At 43.7% G+C, this 23,323-nt stretch overlaps 1 protein-coding gene across 2 annotated transcripts in view; it reads right to left on the bottom strand.

Moving 5' to 3' along the window:
- The window catches only part of LOC115173873 (Kv channel-interacting protein 1), a 44,308-nt gene that overhangs the window by 15,002 nt on the left and 5,983 nt on the right, over positions 1-23,323 (bottom strand). The window contains exon 1 of one of the 2 annotated variants that reach the window (XM_029732368.1): positions 16,132-16,773. The exons of the other annotated variant lie outside the window; for it this stretch is intronic. Within the exon in view, the coding sequence (XP_029588228.1) occupies positions 16,132-16,195 (64 nt within the window). The 5' untranslated portion in view covers positions 16,196-16,773. Of the gene's footprint in view, positions 1-16,131; positions 16,774-23,323 lie in introns of those variants that run through there. 2 annotated transcript variants of the gene reach the window in all.

The raw sequence follows: 23,323 nt of genomic DNA on the forward strand, positions 1-23,323 counted from the left end.
GGCAAAACAGGCAGAAACTGACCGACAAAGATTCAGCAAACACACACACACACCACTGCACTAATTATTACGCTAATGCCACGAGACAGTCAGTGTGAAAGGCATTAGAGTTCATCCGTCCGCTCATCCCCATGGACAAGAAGAGAGGTTTCTGCATATACGGTGTCCGCCGATGAAGACACACACGTACTACTAGATAGTCAACTGAGGCTGTCGTCACAGGATGTCTTGGTTAATAAGCACTCTCACACCCTGTAATACAAAGTCTACACCACAGTGTGGGTGAGAGGAGGAACGGGAGGGAGGGAAAGGGGATTGAATGGGAGAGGTGGATGAGAGAGAAAAAAGAGGGATGTGGAAGGGTTGGGATGAGCGCGAGGAGAAAGATGCAGATGATACAGTCTGAAGTGTGTGGGAGAGAAAGACAGAAAGAGATAAAGAGAAACAGAAGAGTGGAATGAGCAGGAGAGGAGGATACGAGAGCACAACTGAGAGGGAGGAAGGAGACAGATTGGGGACAAAAAAAAGATGAGGTTGACAGATAGAGCGAGCGAGGGAGGAAGAGATATGGAGAGAGAGATGACGAGGAAAGGAAAACAAGAGAGAGATGGCGGAAAAGACACAAAGGGACAGAAGATATGAGAGCGAGAGTGGCAGGGGGAGAGAGAAGGTGAAGACAACATTGCTTCAGGGGGCCAGGTGAGGGAGGGAACGATGGAGGCGGAAGAGAAGGAATGAACAATTCTCCAGAGAGAAAAAGCCATCAAAAAGCCTCTGTTGAAACTCAGTCAGACTGACTGTCACAGAAGAGACACACACAGACACTGTCACAGAGACAACAAGCAGCAGAGAACATCAAGGAGATAGAAAGACCCAGAAACAGAACAGGATAACACGCGTCCATAGCACAGCTTTATTATGATAAAGCAATGACATGACAATGCATTGCTAGAATAGGACTATAATCACCTTATACATATCACATATTATCTGTAACATGTCACAAGGGATATCTGACGTTCTCACGGCCTTGTATTGAACACAGTAGGCCTAGCACACATCATTGATATGTCAAGACTGATATGGAGGGAACTGGGAGCAAGACATATAATGTACTAAACTATATTTAATCATGTACGTGTTCATGTACAGTATGTCAGTATTTCATAATATGAAACATGTTAGCCAATGGGATTTACACTGAACAAAAATAAAAAACCCAACATGCAACTATTTACAGTTCATATAATGAAATCAGTCAATTGAAATAAATTCTTTAGGTTTCACAGGACTGTGAATACAGATATGCATGCATCTGTTGGTCATAGATACATTTAACAAAAAAGGTAGGGGCGTGGATCAGAAAGCCAGTCAGTATCTGGTGTGATCACCATTTGCCTTTTGGAATTTTGTCCCACTCCTCCTCAATGGCTGTGCGAAATTGCTGGATATTGTCGGGAACTGGAACGCGCTTTCGTACACGTCGATCCAGAGCATCCCAAACATGCTCAATAGGTGAAACATGAGGTGATTGGTGGCGGACAAATGGCACGACAATGGGCCTCAGGATCTCGTCACATTTTCTCTGTACATTCAAATTGCCATCGATAAAAGGCAATTGTGTTCGTTGTTCATAGCTTATGCCGGCCCATACTTTAAGCCCACCACCACCATGGGGCACTCTGTTCTCAAAGTTGACATCAGCAAACTGCTCGCCCACACAACTCCATACACACTGTCTGCCATCTGCCAGGTACAGTTGAAACCGGGATTCATCCGTGAAGACAACACTTCTCCAGCCTGCCAGTGGCCATCGAAGGTGAGTATTTGCCCACTGAAGTTGGTAATGATGCCGAACTGCAGTCAGGTCAAGACCCTGGTGAGGACAAAGAGCACGCACATGAGCTTCCCTGAGACTGTTTCTGACAGTTTGTGCAGAAATACTTCAGTTTCATCAGCTGTCCGGGTGGCTGGCCTCATACGATCCTGCAGGTGAAGAAGCCGGATGTGAAGGTCCTGGGCTGGCGTGGTTACACATGGTCTGCGTTTGTGAGGCCGGTTGGACGTACTGCCAAATTCTCCAAAACATTGTTATCTTGGCAAAGGAGAAATGCTCACTAACAGGGATGTAAACAAATTTGTGCACAAAATTTGAAAGAAATAAGCATTTCCTGCACATGGAAAATTTCTTGGATCTTTTATTTCAGCTCATGAAAATGGGACCAACACTTCACATGGTGCTTATATATTTGTGTTCAGTTGAATATTATAATGTTACAATATGGCAATAGCCTATATGGAAATATCCTAGAATGACAGAGTAATATGAAAAAGTATGCAAATTAGCAATAAGTAATATGCAAAATAATGCAAATGAGCAATAAGCACATTTTCTTCTGGCTAACATGGAGAGCAGCAGGTCCTCAACACCCCGTTCTCTCCCCTCTCCCTTTCCATAACCCCCCTCTCTCTACTTCTTTCTCTCTCCATCTCTGTCTCTTAACCTGTGAGTACATGCCCTATATGGCCTTGGTTAACTTTGGACCCACATGTCTTATAACACCGCGCTGACCTGTCCCTCCCAAAACTGACATCTTTTGTTGCCATGACGACCGTGCTTCCAAGGTAACAGGCAAGAAAAGAGTGTGTGAGCAGAGTGATAAATACCTTGTGCATGTGTGTGTGTGTCACCCCTCCACTGCTGTGCACACACACACACACACACACAATGTCACTTCCTTCCACCTCCAAACACACAGACACCACCTGGGCATGCACATAGACATGAACACTAGCTATACATTCTCTCTCTCCTGATGAAACTCTCTCGCTCTTTAGTTTTTACACACCTGTTACCTCAGTCTCTCTCTCACACAAACATTCAACAGATGCTTCCATGGTGTAGTGACACAGTTACCTGATTATTAGTGTGTGTGTTTGACTTTATATTGGTTGCATGTGTTATTGCTAGGTGTAGGTTGTGTTGTTTCCATAAATGTGTGTATGTGAGTGCTAACATCCTTTTTTAAGTTGTGTGTGTGCGTGTGTGCACGTACATGCGCATGTGTCTCTCCTCTGGACGGCCTCCCCTCCTCTCCCCCTTGGTTCACGTGCCCACCACAGCGCCCATGTTGTCGTCATGGTAACAGCCATGTCTACGTCCTGTCTGTCTGAAGAGGTTTCGTCACATGTCTGACAGTTTGCACTCCCACTGCCCCCCCACCTCCCCCACCCCACTCCTTCCCTCTCCACTCATGCCGCTCATGAACCGACCCTCTCTTCCTCTCTTCTACTCTCTCAATCTCTGTGGTGGCGCTTTGCTCCTCTCCCTCCCTCTCCTTCTCTCTCTCACCTGTTACACATTAGTAGTTGCTGCTGTGCTCCTACCCCCAAAATACTCTAGAGCAGACCTGGGCAATTCCAGTCCTCGGGGGCCTGATTGGTGTCACACTTTTCCCCCCATCCCCTAGCAAACAATCAGTGAATCAGCTAATCAGTGAATCATTTAATCATATAATCAGTGAATCCGTGAATCAGTAAGAGGTTGATTAATTGAATCAGAGATCATGATTCGGTGACTCGGGTTTCACTACTGTTAAACCATTCCATCCCCCCTAAGTATAAACATGACACTCAAACACACAGATAGACACCACACACACACACACACCTCCACAAACCAATTATTTACGTTAACGAAATTGATTTCATTCATAATCATACTGTCACAAAACACCTTCACAGACACACACACACAAATAATTCTCAAGTGGACAGAGACCTGTGTGTCACATCTTCTCCTGCCTCTTTCTCCCTCACCCCCCACCCCCCACACACACAGCCCTCATAGCTTGTACATGAAGCACACACAACCCTCCAATCCATCAACCATCTCACTTATCACCCAGTCCATGCATCATTACATCCCCCTGTACATACATAAATCTATAAAAATGCACACTAGGAGAGAGAAGAGGGAGACAGAAAGGAGGCGAGAGAGAGAGGGGATGGGAGGTGGAGGGGGAGAAGGAGTGTGAGGAAAGGGTGGGAGAGGAAAAGGAGGAGGATGAGGAGGTGATGGACTTAAAAAAAGGGAAGAGAAACAGGAAGAGAAGGGGAGAGAGAGGATGTAGAGCGAGAAAGGTGTAATAGACGGGCGTTAGGGAGCGAGGTGGAGAGAAGGGGGAGATTGTGATATGTTAGTTTTTTTATCATCGCTAGGACCCATTTCTCAATACTTACTGTATGTCACTTTTTCCAAACTATTCACACAGTTCTCCTAACCAACTTTCAGCTTGGCACAGCAGTTCATTTCACATCCAAAATGCACTAAAACGACCAAAACACTTCATACATGTCTCAAATCAACTCATTCTTCCATAACACTAGCAAAGGCTGTCACCCAACAAGCACACTTTGTCACTCGCAAAACAATTACCTAAACAACACTAACAACGAGTAGCATTACACAATGTTTTCTTTTGTAAAATGTCTTCACAAAACAATAATGACACCTCTCTACTGTTTAGAATTCACTGCAGTATATGTTACAGGAATGAATCGGACATGATGCAATATGCTTCAATATGTTTTATGTCATTTTTTGGCATTGAGTGATTCCAAAATACAAGTATTTGTATATACACCACCTACCAATACAGATACAGCAGCAATGCTAGTCAACCCTGTCTTCTGCATTTGGCCACAGGTTCTCATCCACATCACATCTTATGTCATCTTGGGCAATACATCTAGGAACTAATCTATTGGCATGCCTGGTCCATCCCTGGCAATCTTCTGCAGATATGTCCAGGCATCCAGCATTTATTGCGTCCAGGAGGGACATTTAATCATGTGGATGGTGGTCATAAACCTTCCATCTCCGTGAGGAAAATAATTCCTCTATGGGGTTGAGGAATGGAGAGTAAGGTGGGAGGAAAAGTGACACCATCCTGGGATGGGCTGCAAACCGCTCTGTGACTGCACGAGAGTGCTGAAATGCCACATTGTCCCATACAATTACAAACGTTGGCCGATTTCGCCTCACTGCAACCCTTTCCTCACCTGGCACAACCCTTCCATAGAGGTCATCCAGGAATTAAATGAGACGCTCGGTGTTGTATGGCCCAATTAGCGGTTTGTGTAACAACAATCCATCAGAGGATATTGCTGCACACATTGTGATGTTGGCACCCCTCTGGCCCGGGACATCCACTGTGGCTCTATTCCCAATCACATTCCTTCCTCGCACGCCGCGTTTTGGCCAAGTTGAACCCAGCCTCATCCACAAAGATGAATATGTGGGGTGTTTGCCTGGCTTCAATCTCCATGACTCTCTAAAATAAATCCACATGGCAACATAAGAGTTAGGCTATTACGGTAGTTTACATTATACCTAAAAACATGCCATTGTGTGCCTCAGCCCTGTTTGGTTTTGTTCAAAACAAATTCTGTATTTTATGGTCATCTGACCTGGACATATTGGTTCCTGAGTTGCTTGACTCGTTCAGAGTTCCTGTCGAAGGGGACAGTGTACAACTGCTTCATCCTGACTTGATGTTGTTTCAGGAGTCTAGAAATAGTTATGCTTACATTGTGAATATTTCCATACGCAATGTTGTCTGCCAACACTCTGTCACAAATCTCTGAGTTCTATGCCATTGTTTCTGATGACCATATCAACGATTGCAGTTTCCTGCACAGCAGTGAGAATCCTACCTCTCCCGCCTGTGGGAGGTAACCATTGGGTCCTTAGCAGAAATACAAAAACAATTACACACACAAGTCGGTTTGGAGGCTTTGCTCAATTGACTTCTGTAATATGCAGTTCAATCAGATGCCCTTGCAGAATGCACATCTTACTTGTTGTTTTGATGGAAATTTCTCACAATAGATGCCACTGTTGAGCGTTGCAGATTTGGCTGCACTCTCAGACCAGCCTCTCTCATTGATAGACCATGATTTATTACATGGTCAGTTATAGTAGCCCTAATCTCATCTGAGACCACAGCTCTTGATCTTCCTCTGTCTTCTTCCACCACGCGTACGTACTCCTCTCCCTCTCCCGCTCTCAGCCACTCTTTTTCCTCTGTCAGCCACTTCTCTATCTTTGGCTGAGTCCATGTTTACATTATAGTACAGCATTATTCCTCAGATGTCCCCTTTTGTATAGATAGTAATGAAATTGAAAGACTAACAGCTGGGTAGGTGTTCAGCTACAATGGGATTCAGCTGTGGTTGGTCTAATTGTTTTGATAGTATTTAATTTTTTAGATTTGGAATATATTTCAATACGGTATTACTGTAGAAATGTAGCAAATTGCTGTTTTATTCAATTTTGTGTTATGTTAGATTTTGAACTTAAGTTTAACAGTTTTGAAAAGAGTATGTAAACATGTGCAAATTGGCCTGTAGGTACATAGAGTTTTGGTGGTGGTTGTGTCTGAGTGAGAAAAGAATTCATGAAATTTGAAAGATGTAGCCATTGAATGCATTTTGTGCCAAAGCAATGACAAATGATCCACAGTTTAGCCCACATGGACTGCTGTTGTGCTCACTGTGAGAATAGTTCTGAAAAAGTGACCTAAGTATTGAGAAATGGGTCCTATGGGTTGCAAAAAACTGTAAAATGTGATTTATTGTGTGATATCCTGTGCAGTGTCACACACGTGTGTGTTCTATACGTTCTGTACTGTATGTTCTGTCCCCAGGTGTGAACAGAGACGAATGTATGATCACAGTGCAGCCAGGTCTCTGAGGAGTACGGCAGCATTTGTCCTCTGCGACTACATGTACTGTATGTATCATGATCCATGTCCACTGTAGCTAGCTACCACTCATCATGCTCAGAAAATAGAAAGAGGTACAGTGCCAGGTTTGTGATGCCGATAAAACACAAATACTTTAGTGGGCTCTGCTCTTCTCTTTCAACGGTCTGTCTTTCTCTCTACCGTTCTCTCTCACTCACTTCATCCCTCCAAGGAAACCATCTCCACCTCTATCTTTCATTATATTCCGTTATCTAGAAATCTCTCTCTCTACAGTAGCTCCCACTCCACACTACTTCCTCAAGGTGTAGCCTAACTTAACACTCCTGGGCAAGTTGTTATCTCCTGCTCCATCTCTCTAACTCAACAATGACAGGGAAAGTCATTTCCCTGAGGTACCATAATAGTTTTTCTTGCTAGTAACCATTTTACTGAAAGGAGGAGGAAGACCCAGAAAGGGTGTGTGTGTGTGTGTGTGTGTGTGTCGTACTATGTGTGTGTGTGTCATATTGTGTGTGTGTGTCATAGTGTGTGTGTGTTATATTGTGTGTGTGTCGTATTGTGTGTGCGTGTGTGTCGTAATGGGAGTGCCATATTGTGTGTGTGTGTGTCTTATTGTGTGTGCCTCTGAAAAGCTTGTTGAATCCCTGCGGGCAGATTGAGAAACAGCTACACTGTTTATTAAGGTCCCTGTCGAGATGAAAGAAAAAGACTGAGGAAGAAGAAAGAGCAAGAGAGAGAGCGAGGAAGAAGAATCGGGTAGAACAGGAAATGAGAAAGAAAGGAGAAGACAGAGAGGCAGAGGAGGTATGGAAACTTCTCTCTGGAACTTAGGAGAGAAGAGAGAGAAACTGGAAATGGCAGGAAAAAAGAGGGACAGTAGGGGACATACATACCGATCTCAATGAAGATGAAGTCAGTCAAGCCAGAGGCTTTGAAAAGCAACTCAAACTCATCCCTCAAACTCCAGAAACACTAATTTCCCCTAAAGACCATTGATTTCACATCTACATGCATCCCTTTATCAAGATAGATTTTGTGAGCCTAGAGACAAACATACTGTATCTCTTCACAAAAATGTTTTTTTTTTTAAATGAATATCCATTAATTTCGGGTAGATATCAGTCCTCAGATATATACATCCGTCTGGGTAGATATCAGCCCTCAGATATGTATCTCCATATGGGTAGATATCAGCCCTCAGATATGTATCTCCATCTGGGTAGATATCAGTCCTCAGATATGTATCTCCATCTGGGTAGATATCAGTCCTCAGATATATACATCCGTCTGGGTAGATATCAGCCCTCAGATATGTATCTCCATATGGGTAGATATCAGCCCTCAGATATGTATCTCCATCTGGGTAGATATCAGTCCTCAGATATGTATCTCCATCTGGGTAGATATCAGCCCTCAGATATGTATCTCCATCTGGGTAGATATCAGTCCTCAGACATGTATCTCCATCTGGGTAGATATCAGCCCTCAGATATGTATCACCATCTGGGTAGATATCAGTCATCAGATATGTATCTCCATCTGGGTAGATATCAGTCCTCAGATATGTATCTCCATATGGGTAGATATCAGTCCTCAGATATGTATCTCCATCTGGGTAGATATCAGCCCTCAGATATGTATCACCATCTGGGTAGATATCAGTCCTCAGATATATATATCCTACTGGGTAGATATCAGTCCTCAGATATGTATCTCCATCTGGGTAGATATCAGTCCTCAGATATGTATCTCCATCTGGGTAGATATCAGTCCTCAGACATGTATCTCCATCTGGGTAGATATCAGTCCTCAGACGTGTATCTCCATCTGGGTAGATATCAGTCCTCAGATATGTATCTCCATCTGGGTAGATATCAGCCCTCAGATATGTATCACCATCTGGGTAGATATCAGCCCTCAGATATGTATCTCCATCTGGGTAGAAATCAGTCCTCAGATATGTATCACCATCTGGGTAGATATCAGCCCTCAGATATGCATCTCCATCTGGGTAGATATCAGTCCTCAGATATGTATCTCCATCTGGGTAGATATCAGTCCTCAGATATGTATCTCCATCTGGGTTGATATCGTATATTATATCCTCAGAAAATCTATTCTGCATCAATATCAATTCCTTTCCTTCACTGTCTTCAAAAATGGACACACAGTATATATTTAGCAGGATATACTTCACAAGCTTTCAGTCATGAACATATCTCTTCAGAATATCAATTTCATGTTATGCATTCCTTTCCAACACTCTTTTTTTTAATCTCTCCCAGCACAGACGTCATGAGCCCTTCAGACATGAACAGATCTCTTCAGAATACCAATTTCACATCAATATCTGTTCCTTTGACTCACAGTCCAAAAGATGAGTCTCGCTGCTCAGACAGAGAAAGCTGTATCTCTCAGAGTCTCAGACCTAGCTTTACCTCTACCAGCATAGAGATGATCAACCTTCCTTCAGACTCAAATCTCATTCAGTCAATCAATCAAATGTATTTTATAAATCCATTTTTACATCAGTAGTTGCTTTACAGATACGCAGCCTGAAACCCTGACGAGAAAGCAATGCAGAGGTAGCTGAACACAGGTTGATTAAGAATCCCAGTCCCATTTATCTGTCACCAACGCCCTGAGAAAGACAGAGAGGGAGACAGAGAGAAATGGAGCCACCATACTCTGACACGCTTTGCCTTTATTCTCGGCTAACTGGGGCTGATGTGATTTCTCTGCTCCCGGTGCTGTGACAGACTGGGGACTCGGATTTAGAACAGCATCTCCTCCCATTCTGATTTGCTCTCTCATTTGTTTGTGGGGTTGGGAGTGGGAGCAGGGAGGAAAGCAATTCTGACAGTCAATCTATGGGTCTGTTGGGGATGGGGGCACATATGAAGAGATACCACACACACACACACACAACTTAGAGATGACAGTACACAAGCTTGGACACACACATATTGGATAAGGTGGAACACACACACACGCACACACACGCACACACACACACACACACACACACAGTTCAGTTGACGGGCAAAACTCAGTTTGAGCTACAGCATGACTCATTGACCTCCTGCTGTTTAGAGCAGTCACATAAGCCTCTCTTCACATCATAATCGTCATGGCCACAGCCATTTACAGTGACACGTCATATACAGTGAGGGGAAAAAAGTATTTGATCCCCTGCTGATTTTGTACGTTTGCCCACTGACAAAGAATTTATCAGTCTATAATTTTAATGGTAGGTTTATTTGAACAGTGAGAGACAGAATAACAACAAAAAAATCCAGAAGAACGCATGTCAGAAATGTTATAAATTGATTTGCATTTTAATGAGGGAAATAAGTATTTGACCCCCTCTCAATCAGAAAGATTTCTGGCTCCCAGGTGTCTTTTATACAGGTAACGAGCTGAGATTAGGAGCACACTCTTAAAGGGGGTGCTCCTAATCTCAGCTTGTTACCTGTATAAAAGACACCAGTCCACAGAAGCAATCAATCAATCAGATTCCAAACTCTCCACCATGGCCAAGACCAAAGAGCTCTCCAAGGATGTCAGGGACAAGATTGTAAACCTACACAAGGCTGGAATGGGCTACAAGACCATCGCCAAGCAGCTTGGTGAGAAGGTGACAACAGTTGGTGTGGTTATTCGCAAATGGAAGAAACACAAAAGAACTGTCAATCTCCCTCGGCGTGGGGCTCCATGCAAGATCTCACCTCGTGGAGTGCAATGATCATGAGAACGGTGAGGAATCAGCCCAGAACTACACGGGAGGATCTTGTCAATGATCTCAAGGCAGCTGGGACCATAGTCACCAAGAAAACAATTGGTAACACACTACGCCGTGAAGGACTGAAATCCTGCAGCGCCCGCAAGGCCCCCCTGCCCAAGAAAGCACATATACATGCCCGTCTGAAATTTGCCAATGAACTGGGTGAAAGTGTTGTGGTCAGATGAGACCAAAATGGAGCTCTTTGGCATCAACTCAACTCGCCGTGTTTGGAGGAGGAGGAATGCTGCCTATGACCCCAAGAACACCATCCCCACCGTCAAACATGGAGGTGGAAACATTATGCTTTGGGGGTGCTTTTCTGCTAAGGGAACAGGACAACTTCACCGCATCAAAGGGACGATGGACGGGGCCATGTACCATCAAATCTTGGGTGAGAACCTCCTTCCCTCAGCCAGGGCATTGAAAATGGGTCGTGGATGGGTATTCCAGCATAACAATGACCCAAAACACACGGCCAAGGCAACAAAGGAGTGGCTCAAGAAGAAGCACATTAAGGTCCTGGAGTGGCCTAGCCAGTCTCCAGACCTTAATCCCATAGAAAATCTGTGGAGGGAGCTGAAGGTTCGAGTTGCCAAACGTCAGCCTCGAAACCTTAATGACTTGGAGAAGATCTGCAAAGAGGAATGGGACAAAATCCCTCCTGAGATGTGTGCAAACCTGGTGGCCAACTACAAGAAACGTCTGACCTCTGTGATTGCCAACAAGGGTTTTGCCACCAAGTACTAAGTCATGTTTTGCAGAGGGGTCAAATACTTATTTCCCTCATTAAAATGCAAATCATTTTATAACATTTTTGACATGCGTTTTTCTAGATTTTTTTGTTGTTATTCTGTCTCTCACTGTTCAAATAAACCTACCATTAAAATTATAGACTGATCATTTCTTTGTCAGTGGGCAAACGTACAAAATCAGCAGGGGATCAAATACTTTTTTTCCCTCACTGTAACGTCATATTTCCCCCCAGCTACTAAAACACACAGCTATAATCACTCAAGCATATAGAAACACATACAAGATAAACGTATAGCGGCACAATGGGGGGAAAAAACACCACAGGCATGTTTTAAATCATGAAGTATTAATATGAGTCTTATGGCATGTGTCAGAACCATACAGTGCAGCTACATCATGTATCACTTCTGTCATTTCAATGAAGCCATCTATCAACCATCACACCTATATTATAGCACACAGCTCATTACAATAACACTGGGCTGGGACGTCGCTCTTAGAAGTTCTGTCTTGAAATTTAGGGTGTTTGAATAATTCAGATGTCCCTAATCTCTTATCATTAAAGCAAGTCAGTGTAATTTTTCAAATCTAAAATGTCTGCCGGTCATCTTCCCTGGGCATGTCAGAGATACTGTGTTTAGCCACTCTCCCCGGGGACAACCGAATCAAATCAAGCTTTATTTACGTAGCACATTTCAGCCATGAATGCAACGCAATGCGCTTCACAGGAACAAAACGGAAATAAAAAACGATGACAATAAAAACATAAAACAAACATAAGATGAAAAACAGAAGAATAATAATAAAAATTGAAAGACTAAGGAAAAGCAAAGCTAAAAAGGTGTGTTTTAAGAATTATTTTAAACATGTCCACAGTTTCGGCCCCCCTCAGGTTCTCTGGCAGGCTATTCCAGAGGCTGGGGGCATAGTAACTAAAGGCTGCCTCTCCATGCCTCTTGGTCCTGGGCTTTGGGATAGTTAAAAGGCCAGTGTCAGAGGGACCTACTGGTTACATAACTCAAAAGCGTGTGTGATATTTATTGGGGTGCACAATCATGTATTGATTTAAAAACCAATCAAAGAATCTTAAAATGAATTCTAAAACTCACAGGCAGCCAGTGCAGAGACCTTAAAACCAGTGTACTGTGTGCTCTCCGTCTGGTCTTGGTCAGTACCCATGCTGCAGCATTGTGTCACGTCCTGACCATAATAAGTTGTTATTTTCTATGGTAGAGTAGGTCAGGGTGTGACAGGGGGTGTTTGTCTGTTTTTGTATTTCTATGTTCAGTTTCTAGTTTTGTATTTCTATGTTGGTGTTGTTTGGGTTGATCTCCAATTGGAGGCAGCTGATCCTCGTTACCTCTAATTGGAGGTCATATTTATGTTGTTTGTCCCACCTGTGTTTGGGGTGATTATCTTTTGAGTAGTGTGTTTTCCTCTCTGCGTTACGGTTTGTTGTTTTTTTGTGTTTCAAGTATTGCGTGTATTGCATTTAGTTTCACGGAATAAATAAATAAATATGTGGCACTACGAACGAGCTGCATTTTGGTCCGATCCTTCAGACAGCAGTGACACATTGTGTATGTTTTGCAGTTGACCAATTGCTTTCTTGGATAGACCAGACAGGAGAGCATTACAGTAGTCAAGCCTGCTTGTAACAAAAGCATGGATGAGTCTCTCTGTATCAGCCTAAGAGCGAAACGGCCTGAGAGAGAAGCTCAGGTGGTAAAAAGCTATTTTTGTCACATTCCTGATGTGTGATTCGAAATTGAGTTCAGAATCTAAAATGATAGCACCTAGGTTTGTTACCTGGTGTTTAATCTTTATTTACCGTGAATTAAAATGTGCAGCCAGATTCTCTCTCTGTGCTTTGGCTCCAATAATAATTACTTCGGTCTTGTCTTGATTTAGCTGGAGGAAGTTGTGAGCCATCCAAGTATATAAATTACTAATACAGTCTAATCATTTATCCATGGAGATAAAATCCTCTGGTGACATAGAAATGGGAAGTTGTGTATCGTCGACGTAGCAGTGAAAATCAATGCCGTGCTTTCCGATAATGGCCCAAGGGTTAACATATATAAACTGAACCATACCGGACCCAAAATCAAACCTTGTGGAACACCACAAGTGATATCTATAATGACATTTTAATAGAAAGTGTTTCTTTATCATTAAACCCCAACACGTTTCAGCACACCAGCTTTAATCAGGGTGCTTCTTACATCATTGAACAAGCCTGGCTCTATCTCAGACTCTGGGATTGGATATAAAAGGAAAGGAAACTGAAAACGTAAACCGTGGCAAATATCGTGGAAGCGAGTGAATTTAAACTTGGCAACCACTCAAACAATCGCACATCAAGCTAATTAAATACTAAAAACTGAATTAAGCACATACACCGGCAAATACACACACATGAACACTCACACACACCCACACACACAAAGACACACACACAGGCACAGTGCTGTGGGCAATATCACCCCTGGATAGAGCCATGTGTCTAGTAAAGCTATCTGGCAGTTCTAATTGCTCCTTTTGGTGGGTGTCTTTTGATGTGGGGGGGGGGATGAGGGCCTCACTGATTAAGCTCTAGAAGCAGAGAGGAGATGTGCTGCTCCTCTAATGCTGCTGCTGTAGCCTCTTTAGTCTGTGTCTGTGGGAGATATTAACCCAAAGACCCACCCACTACAAGCACACGCACAAACTCTACCCTAGGTAGACCCACATTCACTCTACCTGATTAGCCCAACACTTCAAACGCTTCGAAGCCTGAGATCAGCTTTAGGGGAGCGCGCAGCGTGGACGTCCCTATCAGACCTCATAAAGACAGAACGAGGCAGAGAGAAGGGCGGAGAGAGAGAGAGATTAAATACAGAGTGAGATGGGGTGAGAGAGAGAAAGAAGGGGGATGAGGACATTTTTGATAGAGTAAGAGAGGGGTGGACGGGTGGAATATTTTCTTTATAGCTAGGTTTTCATCCAATTGGGGGAAAATGTGCATATTGTATTGATGCGGCTTTTAGAATATTCACATGAACATTTTCCCCACCACAGATGTATTTCCATCAAGTTGACTTGCAGATGAAAGGCTGTGCGTGATGATGGAGCGCACGTAAAAATCCCTTTGGTGGTTGAATTCCCATGTGTCGAATAAAAAATAAGTTAATTGAAATGGGTTTCCATCGTATTTTAAACTCTACTGGTTTTGTCACAAGAAATATAGTGTGCCCACTTCGGTATTTCTGAATATTCGCATGGAAATCTGTCACCAACTGGATGGAAACCTCGCTAATGTTATGGATTTTTGTTATTATCTTCTCTGGGGAAATCGTTCTTTTTGGAGGTAAGTGTGTTGAGAGGTGACAGAAGATAAAGGACCATCGTTCCCTGAGGCTCCACGGAAGCAACGGCAGAGCTATGATCTCCTGCTGTACTGAATAACGGTCTCTTCGTCTCTCAGCAGACCTTTGCTAATCTCTTTCTCCACCTCTCTCTCTCTCTACCTACCCATGTTAAAGGTTCAATGCAGCCGTTTTTATCTCATGATCGTTTTCAACAACAACAAAAAAATCCCCCCCCCCCACACAAAAAAAATTGCTTCTTAGCAAATTTCTCCACCACTCCCTATCTACCCATGCTAACCACCTCTCTTTCTCCACCTCTCTCCATCTACCCATGTTAACCTCCTCTCTTTCTCCACCTCTCTCCATCTACCCATGTTAATCCCTTTCCTTTCTTTACCTCTCTCCATCTTAATCACTCTTCTTCCCTCTTTTACCTATTCTCTGTCACCTCCTCTTGCTCTCCTCTCTCTTTGTATCCCCCTCTCATTACAAACCTCTGTTCACCTCTATCTCTCCTGCCTTTTGGGACACACACTCTGAAGCTACGTCCTGGAAGTTGAAGCGGAGGTTCTGTACGCCTGTTATCACATGTTCTGTTTCTCAGGAGCTTGTAGCTCTGGACTGCAGGTCCAACTCTGTAGAAACTGTACCGTTTCAGCTGTGTTAAATAGAGGAATAGATAATGGACAGTGTCTTTATTGTAATGGTTAATGCTCTTGTAGACCTTGTTCCTGTTGATCTAGTATTTTATAGCTCTACATCTGGGAGTTCTATGCTCTTTAGTTCTGGGTCCACAGGCAATGGCTGACAGATTACAGTGATTTCCTCAACACAACATCTCAAAGGATTCTTCTCGTCTGGCCCCCTCTGAGGACTAGAAAGTCGCCCCTATAACCTAAAGACAAACAGACAGACAAATACGCACTCAAGCACACACACAGACAGACAGACACACACACACACAGACACACAGACACGCGTGTGCGCTCACAAACACAGTTTCCTGTCCTTGTCAGACAGAACACAGGTGCTGTTTCAATGAACAGAAGGAGAGACGTTGAGGCTAGTGAATACCATCACCTTTTATAGACATCGGGACCCTCTATTTACCTTAGCAGAGTGCTGTGTACACACACACACACACACACACACGCATGTACATACGCACACAAGCAAGTGCTAGCACTTTTTTCCTCACTGTAACTTTGCTCTCCTCCGGTATCCAATATTTATTTGCACATTCACTCACACAATGTACATGTAATGACATATGCATAAACAACCTATCATGAATGGATACAGACACTAGTGGATACCAGGACATATGCATCCATATGCAGTCAAACTCACGTGCATAATGTTGCCCACACACACACTCACGTAAGTGGAGTACATACACCTACAACCAAGTCTCTCACACCCACAGTGAACTGGATCAGCTTACAACTCTGAGAATAAACAACGGAGGTCTTACCTTTCCGATAGGTCCGATCCTGCTTATTGGATTGCATGGAAAAGGTCCCCATGACGAGCCCCATGTTTACGGCCGCACACGGGGTTTGTGCGTGCGATTGATTGAGTATGTGTGTGAGTGCGTGTGTGTGTGTGTGGGGTACAACTGATTCCGTTAAGATATGAACATGAGGCTACTGTGTGCAAGCCAGTGTCATTCCTCTTCCGTCTGACACCTACGCAGTTGTAATGCCTGTGTGTGTAAGTGTGTGTGTGTGTGTGTGAATGAGAGAGAGAGAGCAAATGCACTACGGAGCTACCTTTGTCTGTATGGCAACACTGACACCCCTGGGTTTACAGCCATCTGTCTCTCTCTCTTTCTAGCTCTCTCTTTCTAGCTCTCTCTTTCTTTCTCTCACACACTATCCCTCTCGGTCTCTCTCTTACTCTCTCTCTCTGTCACTGGCTTCCTGTCGTTCTATCAAGTCCTTTCACACTCTCCCCATTTTCTCTTTACATACGCCTGTTACTCCCCCTCTTTTTCCCTCTCCGTCTCTTCCTCTCTTTGTCTGTCTCGTGGGGAGATGATGAACACACTGTTGCTTGCAGAGGAACAAGAAGCCAGACACAGTCTCCCTCTACCTCACAGGGGAAAGCTGAAAGCCCGGAAGGAGAGAGGGAAGAAAGCCTTGAGGAGAGAGGGAAGAGGGATGCAGAAGGAATGGAGGAAAGAAAGATAAATATTCAGTTTGACGAAAAGATCATTTGAGAATTTGACTCTAGGTAATGCAAAAAGCAGCTGAGTGAGAAATGAAGAGAGAGAAAGAGAGATATGAAGTGAGAGGGGAGGGGGCTCTTCTCAGTCCCTCTTGCTATTCCGCAGACGCGCCGTCTGCCTGTTGTGAGTGGTTTTGGGATTATCTCACACATGACTGGCTTGGCGCGCGCGTGTGTGTGTGTGTTGCTTGTGTCTGTGCGTATGCAGTGTGCGTATACATGTGCAAAGTGTCTGTGTACTAGTATTTCAAGTGGGTATGTGCTATCGTGTGTGTGCAGAGTGCTGATACATGCACCGATACACTGAGACATACATGTCTGGAGTGGTGCTCATCGTTCTGTCACCACTGACCTGATACACAAGGGACTGCCTGGGACCACAATAAACCTCCTGTGTAATCACACACACCAAACCACATGGGACCACCAGTGAGTGCTCTCACACACAGAAATGGATATTAGACCAGGAGTGCTAACACACACATGCAACCACATTAGAACACTGGCATTCTGATTTACAGGAGACCCCATGGGATCACTAGTACCCACACACACCGATGCCACTACTTTGGCATTGTGATAATATAATCCAAATATATTTCATTTAGCATCCGCCTTTTATTTAAAGCGACTCAGTGATACCTGTATACATTTATGTACAGGTGTTCCCAGGAATCAAACACACTATCCTGGCGTTGCAAGCGCCATGCCCTACCAAATGAACGACAGAAATGAGGAAGTGAAACCACAAAAAAATGACCTGAAATCACAAAGGACCATTAGCATCATAGCATACACACCTCTGTGATCCCTATAAGACTTCCTGTCCTGTACTGGCAGGACTGCTACGGTTTGGAGCCCTGTGAATCGACTAGAGCTTATTGAAATTCCCGGCATGACTTTACTAAAGAAAACTATTTACAGCAACGAGGTCCTCTCTAAGGCCCAAGCATAAATGCCAATAACAGTCATTAGGGCAGCACTCTCATTAAACACACCGCTCCCTCAGCACCGGTAATCAATCAGAACAGGAGGGAGAGAGAGAGAGAGAGAGAGAGAGAGAGAGAGAGAGGAGAGAGAGAGAGAGAGAGAGGAGAGAGAGGAGAGAGAGAGAGAGAGAGAGAGAGAGAGAGAGAGAGAGAGAGAGAGAGAGAGAGAGAGAGAGAGAGAGAGAGAGAGGAGGAAGAGGCAGAGGAAGGAGGTGAAGATAGAAACAGGAAGGTAATGATAAGGGATGTTTTCCGGACATGCAAGAGTCATCCACCACACCCCGTCGTTCCTTCCCATTCCCTCTGCCTCCTGTCTCTCTGGCTCAGTGAAAGTGATATGACAGCACTTTACATCCACCCTCACATAGAGAAGCACACACTCTCTTTATCTCTCTCCATCTCCCTGGAATGCACAGGAGGTTTGCAAGGAATACAAAACAGTGTGTCGGATCAGACATGTCAGGCAGGGCAGCAACATTCAGGCGGCCATTCAGCACCAGCTGCTCTAGCACCCGACAACAGGGCCACAACACCGAGCTTGTAACATACTGAAGTGGAAAGATAAAGCAGTGCTAGCCAGCTGGTGTTGGTTTTGTTGATCTCTTTGTTGCTTCCTGAAATAGACAGAGTAGACAGCCCAACACATTAAAATGATCTTCTCCCCCTGCTATTCGGTGTACACTCTTAGAAAAAAGGGTTCCAAAAGTGTTCTTTGGCTGTCCCCATATGAGAACCCTTTTTGGTTCCAGGTAGAACCCTCTGTGGATAGGGTTCTACATGGAACCCAAAAGGGTTTTTACCAGAAACCAAAAAGGGTTCTTCAAAGGGTTCTCCTATGAGCACAGCCAAAGAACCCTTTCAAGTTCTAGATAGCACATATGAAAATGTTGAAAGCGGTCTATCCGTGTTTGTATTCGTACTTGGGGAGAAATAAAGTACAATTAAATTCAGTATGAAGCAGTTTAGCACAGTGAAACGCTAAGCCAATCTCGGCACGTTAAGTGGAGAGCCATAAAGGTTAGTGTGGTGGGGCTTTACATATTCAGTGTTTCCACACCGTGGAATCATTCCAAAACTATTTCAAAACGGCTGTTCCTCTTCCTCATCGTAAAATGTGTAGAAGTCTCTAGGATGATACAAACAAGAACAGCAAGGTTGATAAATGCCTAGAGCATTAAAGGACATTGAGGGAGAGCGAGAGTAAGAGAGGGAGAAACATGGAAGGTCAGAGAAGACTATGTAAGCACCATGGGTCGGGTGAACTAGAGAATGAGCAGCACTTCCTACTCTATGGCTGAAAAACCAACTCAATCAGAGGTAATTCAGGCCAGTATTCTAATGTGGTTGCGTGTGTGAAATTTAAATAAAGAATTGTAGGATATCTTGAACTGATTTGTTGAGGAGAAAATCTGCATTTGGTTAGGAGAAAACGTTGAGACGGTAGATCTTACTGCAGATTATGTCCTGGCATGTCACAATATAAGAGAGACGATATCTCCCACCATCATACACATGATGTCACATCCTGACCATGGTAAGCTGTTATTTTCTATGGTAGAGTGGTCAGGATGTGACAGGAGGTGTTTTTCTATGTTTTGTATTTCTATGTTTAGGTTCTAGTTTTCTATTTCTATGTTGTTGTTTTTTGGGATGATCTCCAATTAGAGGCAGCTGGTCCTCGTTGTCTCTAATTGGAGATCATACTTAAGTAGGGTTTTTTTTTCCACCTGTGTTTGTGGGTAGTTGTCTTCTGTTTAGTTTTCTGTACCTGACAGAACTGTTGGCTTGTTTTCATTTTGTCCAAGTATTTCATAGTGGAATAAATCATGAGCACTCAACACTCTGCACCTTGGTCACCTCTCTACGACAGCTGTTACACATGAGCCCTTGTAGATTGAATTTCTCCGTTGTAGCTATTGTTTACTTTTGTGTATTATTTGCCATGTATAATTGTTTCTGTTGATATATATGTTATTATTGCTCCAAGCCAATAATTAAAGCATTTATTAAAATGATGTGAGGGGGAGGGTGAGGCAGAGGGGCTGGGAGGGGAGGAAGGAGGTAGAGATAGCAACAGGAAGGTAATGATAAGTGACGTTTTTGGGACATGCAAGAGTCATCCACCACACCCTGTCGTTCCTTCCCATTCCCTCTGCCTCCTGTCTCTCTGGCTCAGTGAAAGTGATATGACAGCACTTTAGATCCACCCTCACATAGAGAAGCACACACTCTCTTTATCTCTCTCCATCTCCCTGGAATGCACAGGAGGTTTGCAAGGAATACAAAACAGTGTGTCTGATCAGACGTGTCAGGCAGGGCAGCAACATTCAGGCGGCCATGCAGCACCAGCCACAACACTGAGCGTGTAACATACTGAAGTGGAAAGATAAAGCAGTGCTAGCCAGCTGGTATTGGTTTTGTTGATCTCTTTGTTACTTCCTAAAATAGACAGAGTAAACAACCCCAACACATAAAAATTCTCTTCTTTGGTATTCCTCTGTGGAATACTGTGTCTCTGGTACTGATGAGCAGAGTTAAAGACACAGAGTTCTCCACGCTTCTGTTGAGTTTGGAGGTACTGTGACATAGTTCCACTGAATGTCACAGCCTAGTCCTGGAATCAAAATAGACAGAGAGCCACCTTGCAGACAGACTGGGATAAAATATTTTATTTTCCATATGCCATATGAATATTTTACACACACCATTACCCTACCTCAGGGGTCCACCTGCCATGCACCTTGTGTGAGTGTGTGTGTATGGGGGGAGGGGCGGGGGGGTATTCTATCACCTTACTCCTTTACATATGGGACATGTTAGCAAAGCATTCAACTGCGCAGCTCCCAACCATTACTTTGCTCCGCTCATTTTTCTCTCGATCCTGACTAGTCTACCAGTCCCTGCCGCTCAAAAACATCCCCACAGTATGATGCTGCCACCACCATGCTTCACCGTAGGAATGGTGCCAGGTTTCCTCCAGACGTGACGCTTGGCATTCAGGCCAAAGAGTTCAATCTTGGTTTCATCAGACCAGAGAATCTTGTTTCTCATAGTCTGAGAGTCCTTTAGGTGCCTTTTGGCAAACTCCAAGCGGGATGTTATGTGCCTTTTACTGAGGAGTGGCTTCCGTCTGGCCACTCTACCATAAAGGCCTGATTGCTGGAGTGCTGCAAAGATGGTTATCCTTCTGGAAGGTTCTCCCATCTCCACAGAGGACCTCTGGAGCTCTGTGAGAGTGACTATCGGGTTCTTGGTCACCTCTTTGACCAAGGCCCTTCTCCCCCGATTGCTCAGTTTGGCCGGGCGGCCAGCTCTAGGAAGCGTCTTGGTGGTTCCAAACTTCTTCCATTTAAGAATGATGGAGGCCACTGTGTTCTTGGGGACCTTCAATGCTGCAGACATTTTTTGGCACCCTTCGCCAGATCTATGCCTCGACATAATCCTGTCTCAGAGCTCTACGGACAATTCCTTCGACCTCACGCTTGGTTTTTGCTCTGACATGCACTGTCAGCTGTGGGACCTTATATAGATAGACAGGAGTGTACCTTTCCAAATCATGTCCAATCAATTGAATTTACCACAGGTGGACTCCAATCAAGTTGTGGAAACATCTCAAGGATTTATCAATCGAAACAGGATGCACCGGAGCTCAATTTCGAGTCTCATAGCAAATTGTCTGAATACTTAAAGTATTTCTGTTTTTTGTTTTTATTATATTTGCAAAAAATTCTAAAAAGCTGTTTTTGCTTTGTCATTATGGGGTATCAGATTGCTGAGGAAATGTTCTTTTTTTATACATTTCATAGAAGAAGGCTGTAAAGTAAAAAAAACGTGTAAAAAGTCAAGGGTTCTGAATACTTTCTGAAGGCATTGCAACCTCAGCTGGCCTACAATATTCTTCCCACCTGCATGCACGTGACACATGTCCAAATCTTTTGCATTTATAAAACTGAAGGGGTTTGTGCACCAAGCTCTTACTAGGTATCTCATAAAGCCTAGCTGTACATGAGAAGGGAGAGACTTCATCTGGATCTCCCAGGTAACATTGATCTAAACCCTCACTCTGACTAAAAACACAACTTGACTTCTTTTGTTTCCTTTCTTTTTAGCGGCTGTCGTCCACTCATTCTCACTCTCTGTTCTCTCATCTTCAGCCAACTCGCCATCAGTTTCAAACAGAACATTAGTTTCTGCCATCTTCCCACCCTCTGACTAGTGCCATGTTGCCATTAAATGCTGCTCTAAATGGTGAAACCCTAAATGTCCAGCAGGTGTCATCATAACCAAAACAAAATGGGGTTTCTATAAACAACAGATATATTTTCTAAATTATATTATATTATATACACAATTCAACACATTTTCTTTTCCAACAAAATGTCTCTCCTACAATATGAAAAAGAGCAAATGGCCAATAAGTAAGGTCTCTTCTTCTATACTATTTATAAAGACATATGTCACTTTGCAGAAGCTTTTATCATTTTTTATTTTATTTCACCTTTTAAACAGTTGAGAACAAGTTCTCATTTACAACTGCGACCTGTCCAAGATAAAGCAAAGCAGTGCACCACAAACAACAACACAGAGTTACACATGGAATAAACAAACAGAGTCAATAACACAATAGGAAAAAAAGTCTATATACAGTGTTTTCAAATGAGGTAAGATAAGGGAGGTTATGCAATAAATAGGCCATAGTGGCAAAATAATTACTTTTCGCAATTAAACACTGGAGTGATAGATGTGCAGAAGATGAATGTGCAAGTAGAGATACTTGGATGCAAAGGAGCAACAAAAAAAACAGTATGGGGATGAGGTAGTTGGATGGGCTATTTACAGATGGGCTATGTACAGGTGCAGTGATCTGTGAGCTGTTCTGACAGCTGGTGCTTAAAGTTAGTGAGGGAGATATGAGTCTCCAGCTTCAGTGATTTTTGCAATTCGTTCCAGTCATTGGCAGCAGAGAACTGGAAGGAAAGGCGGCCAAAGGAAGAATTGGCTTTGGGGGTGACCAGTGAAATATACCTGCTGGAGCGCTTGCTATGGGTGGGTGCTGCTATGGTGACCAGTGAGCTGAGATAAGGCGGGGCTTTACCTAGCAAAGACTTATAGATGACCTGGAGCCAGTGGGTGACGAATATGGCGACGAATATGATGCGAGGGCCAGCCAACGAGAGCATATAGGTCGCAGTGGTGGGTAGTATATGGGGCTTTGGTGACAAAACGGATGGCACTGTGATAGACTGCATCCAATTTGCTTAGTAAAATGTTGTAGGCGATTTTGTAAATGACATTGCCGAAGTCGAGGATCGGTAGGATAGTCAGTTTTACGAGGGTATGTTTGGCAGCATGAGTGAAGGATGCTTTGTTGCGAAATAGGAAGACGATTCTAGATTTAATTTTGGATTGGAGATGCTAAATGTGAGTCTGGAAGGAGAGTTTACAGTC

Source organism: Salmo trutta, chromosome 3 (genome assembly GCF_901001165.1).
Source record: "Salmo trutta chromosome 3, fSalTru1.1, whole genome shotgun sequence".
In the NCBI taxonomy this organism is placed as follows: Eukaryota; Metazoa; Chordata; class Actinopteri; order Salmoniformes; family Salmonidae; genus Salmo; species Salmo trutta.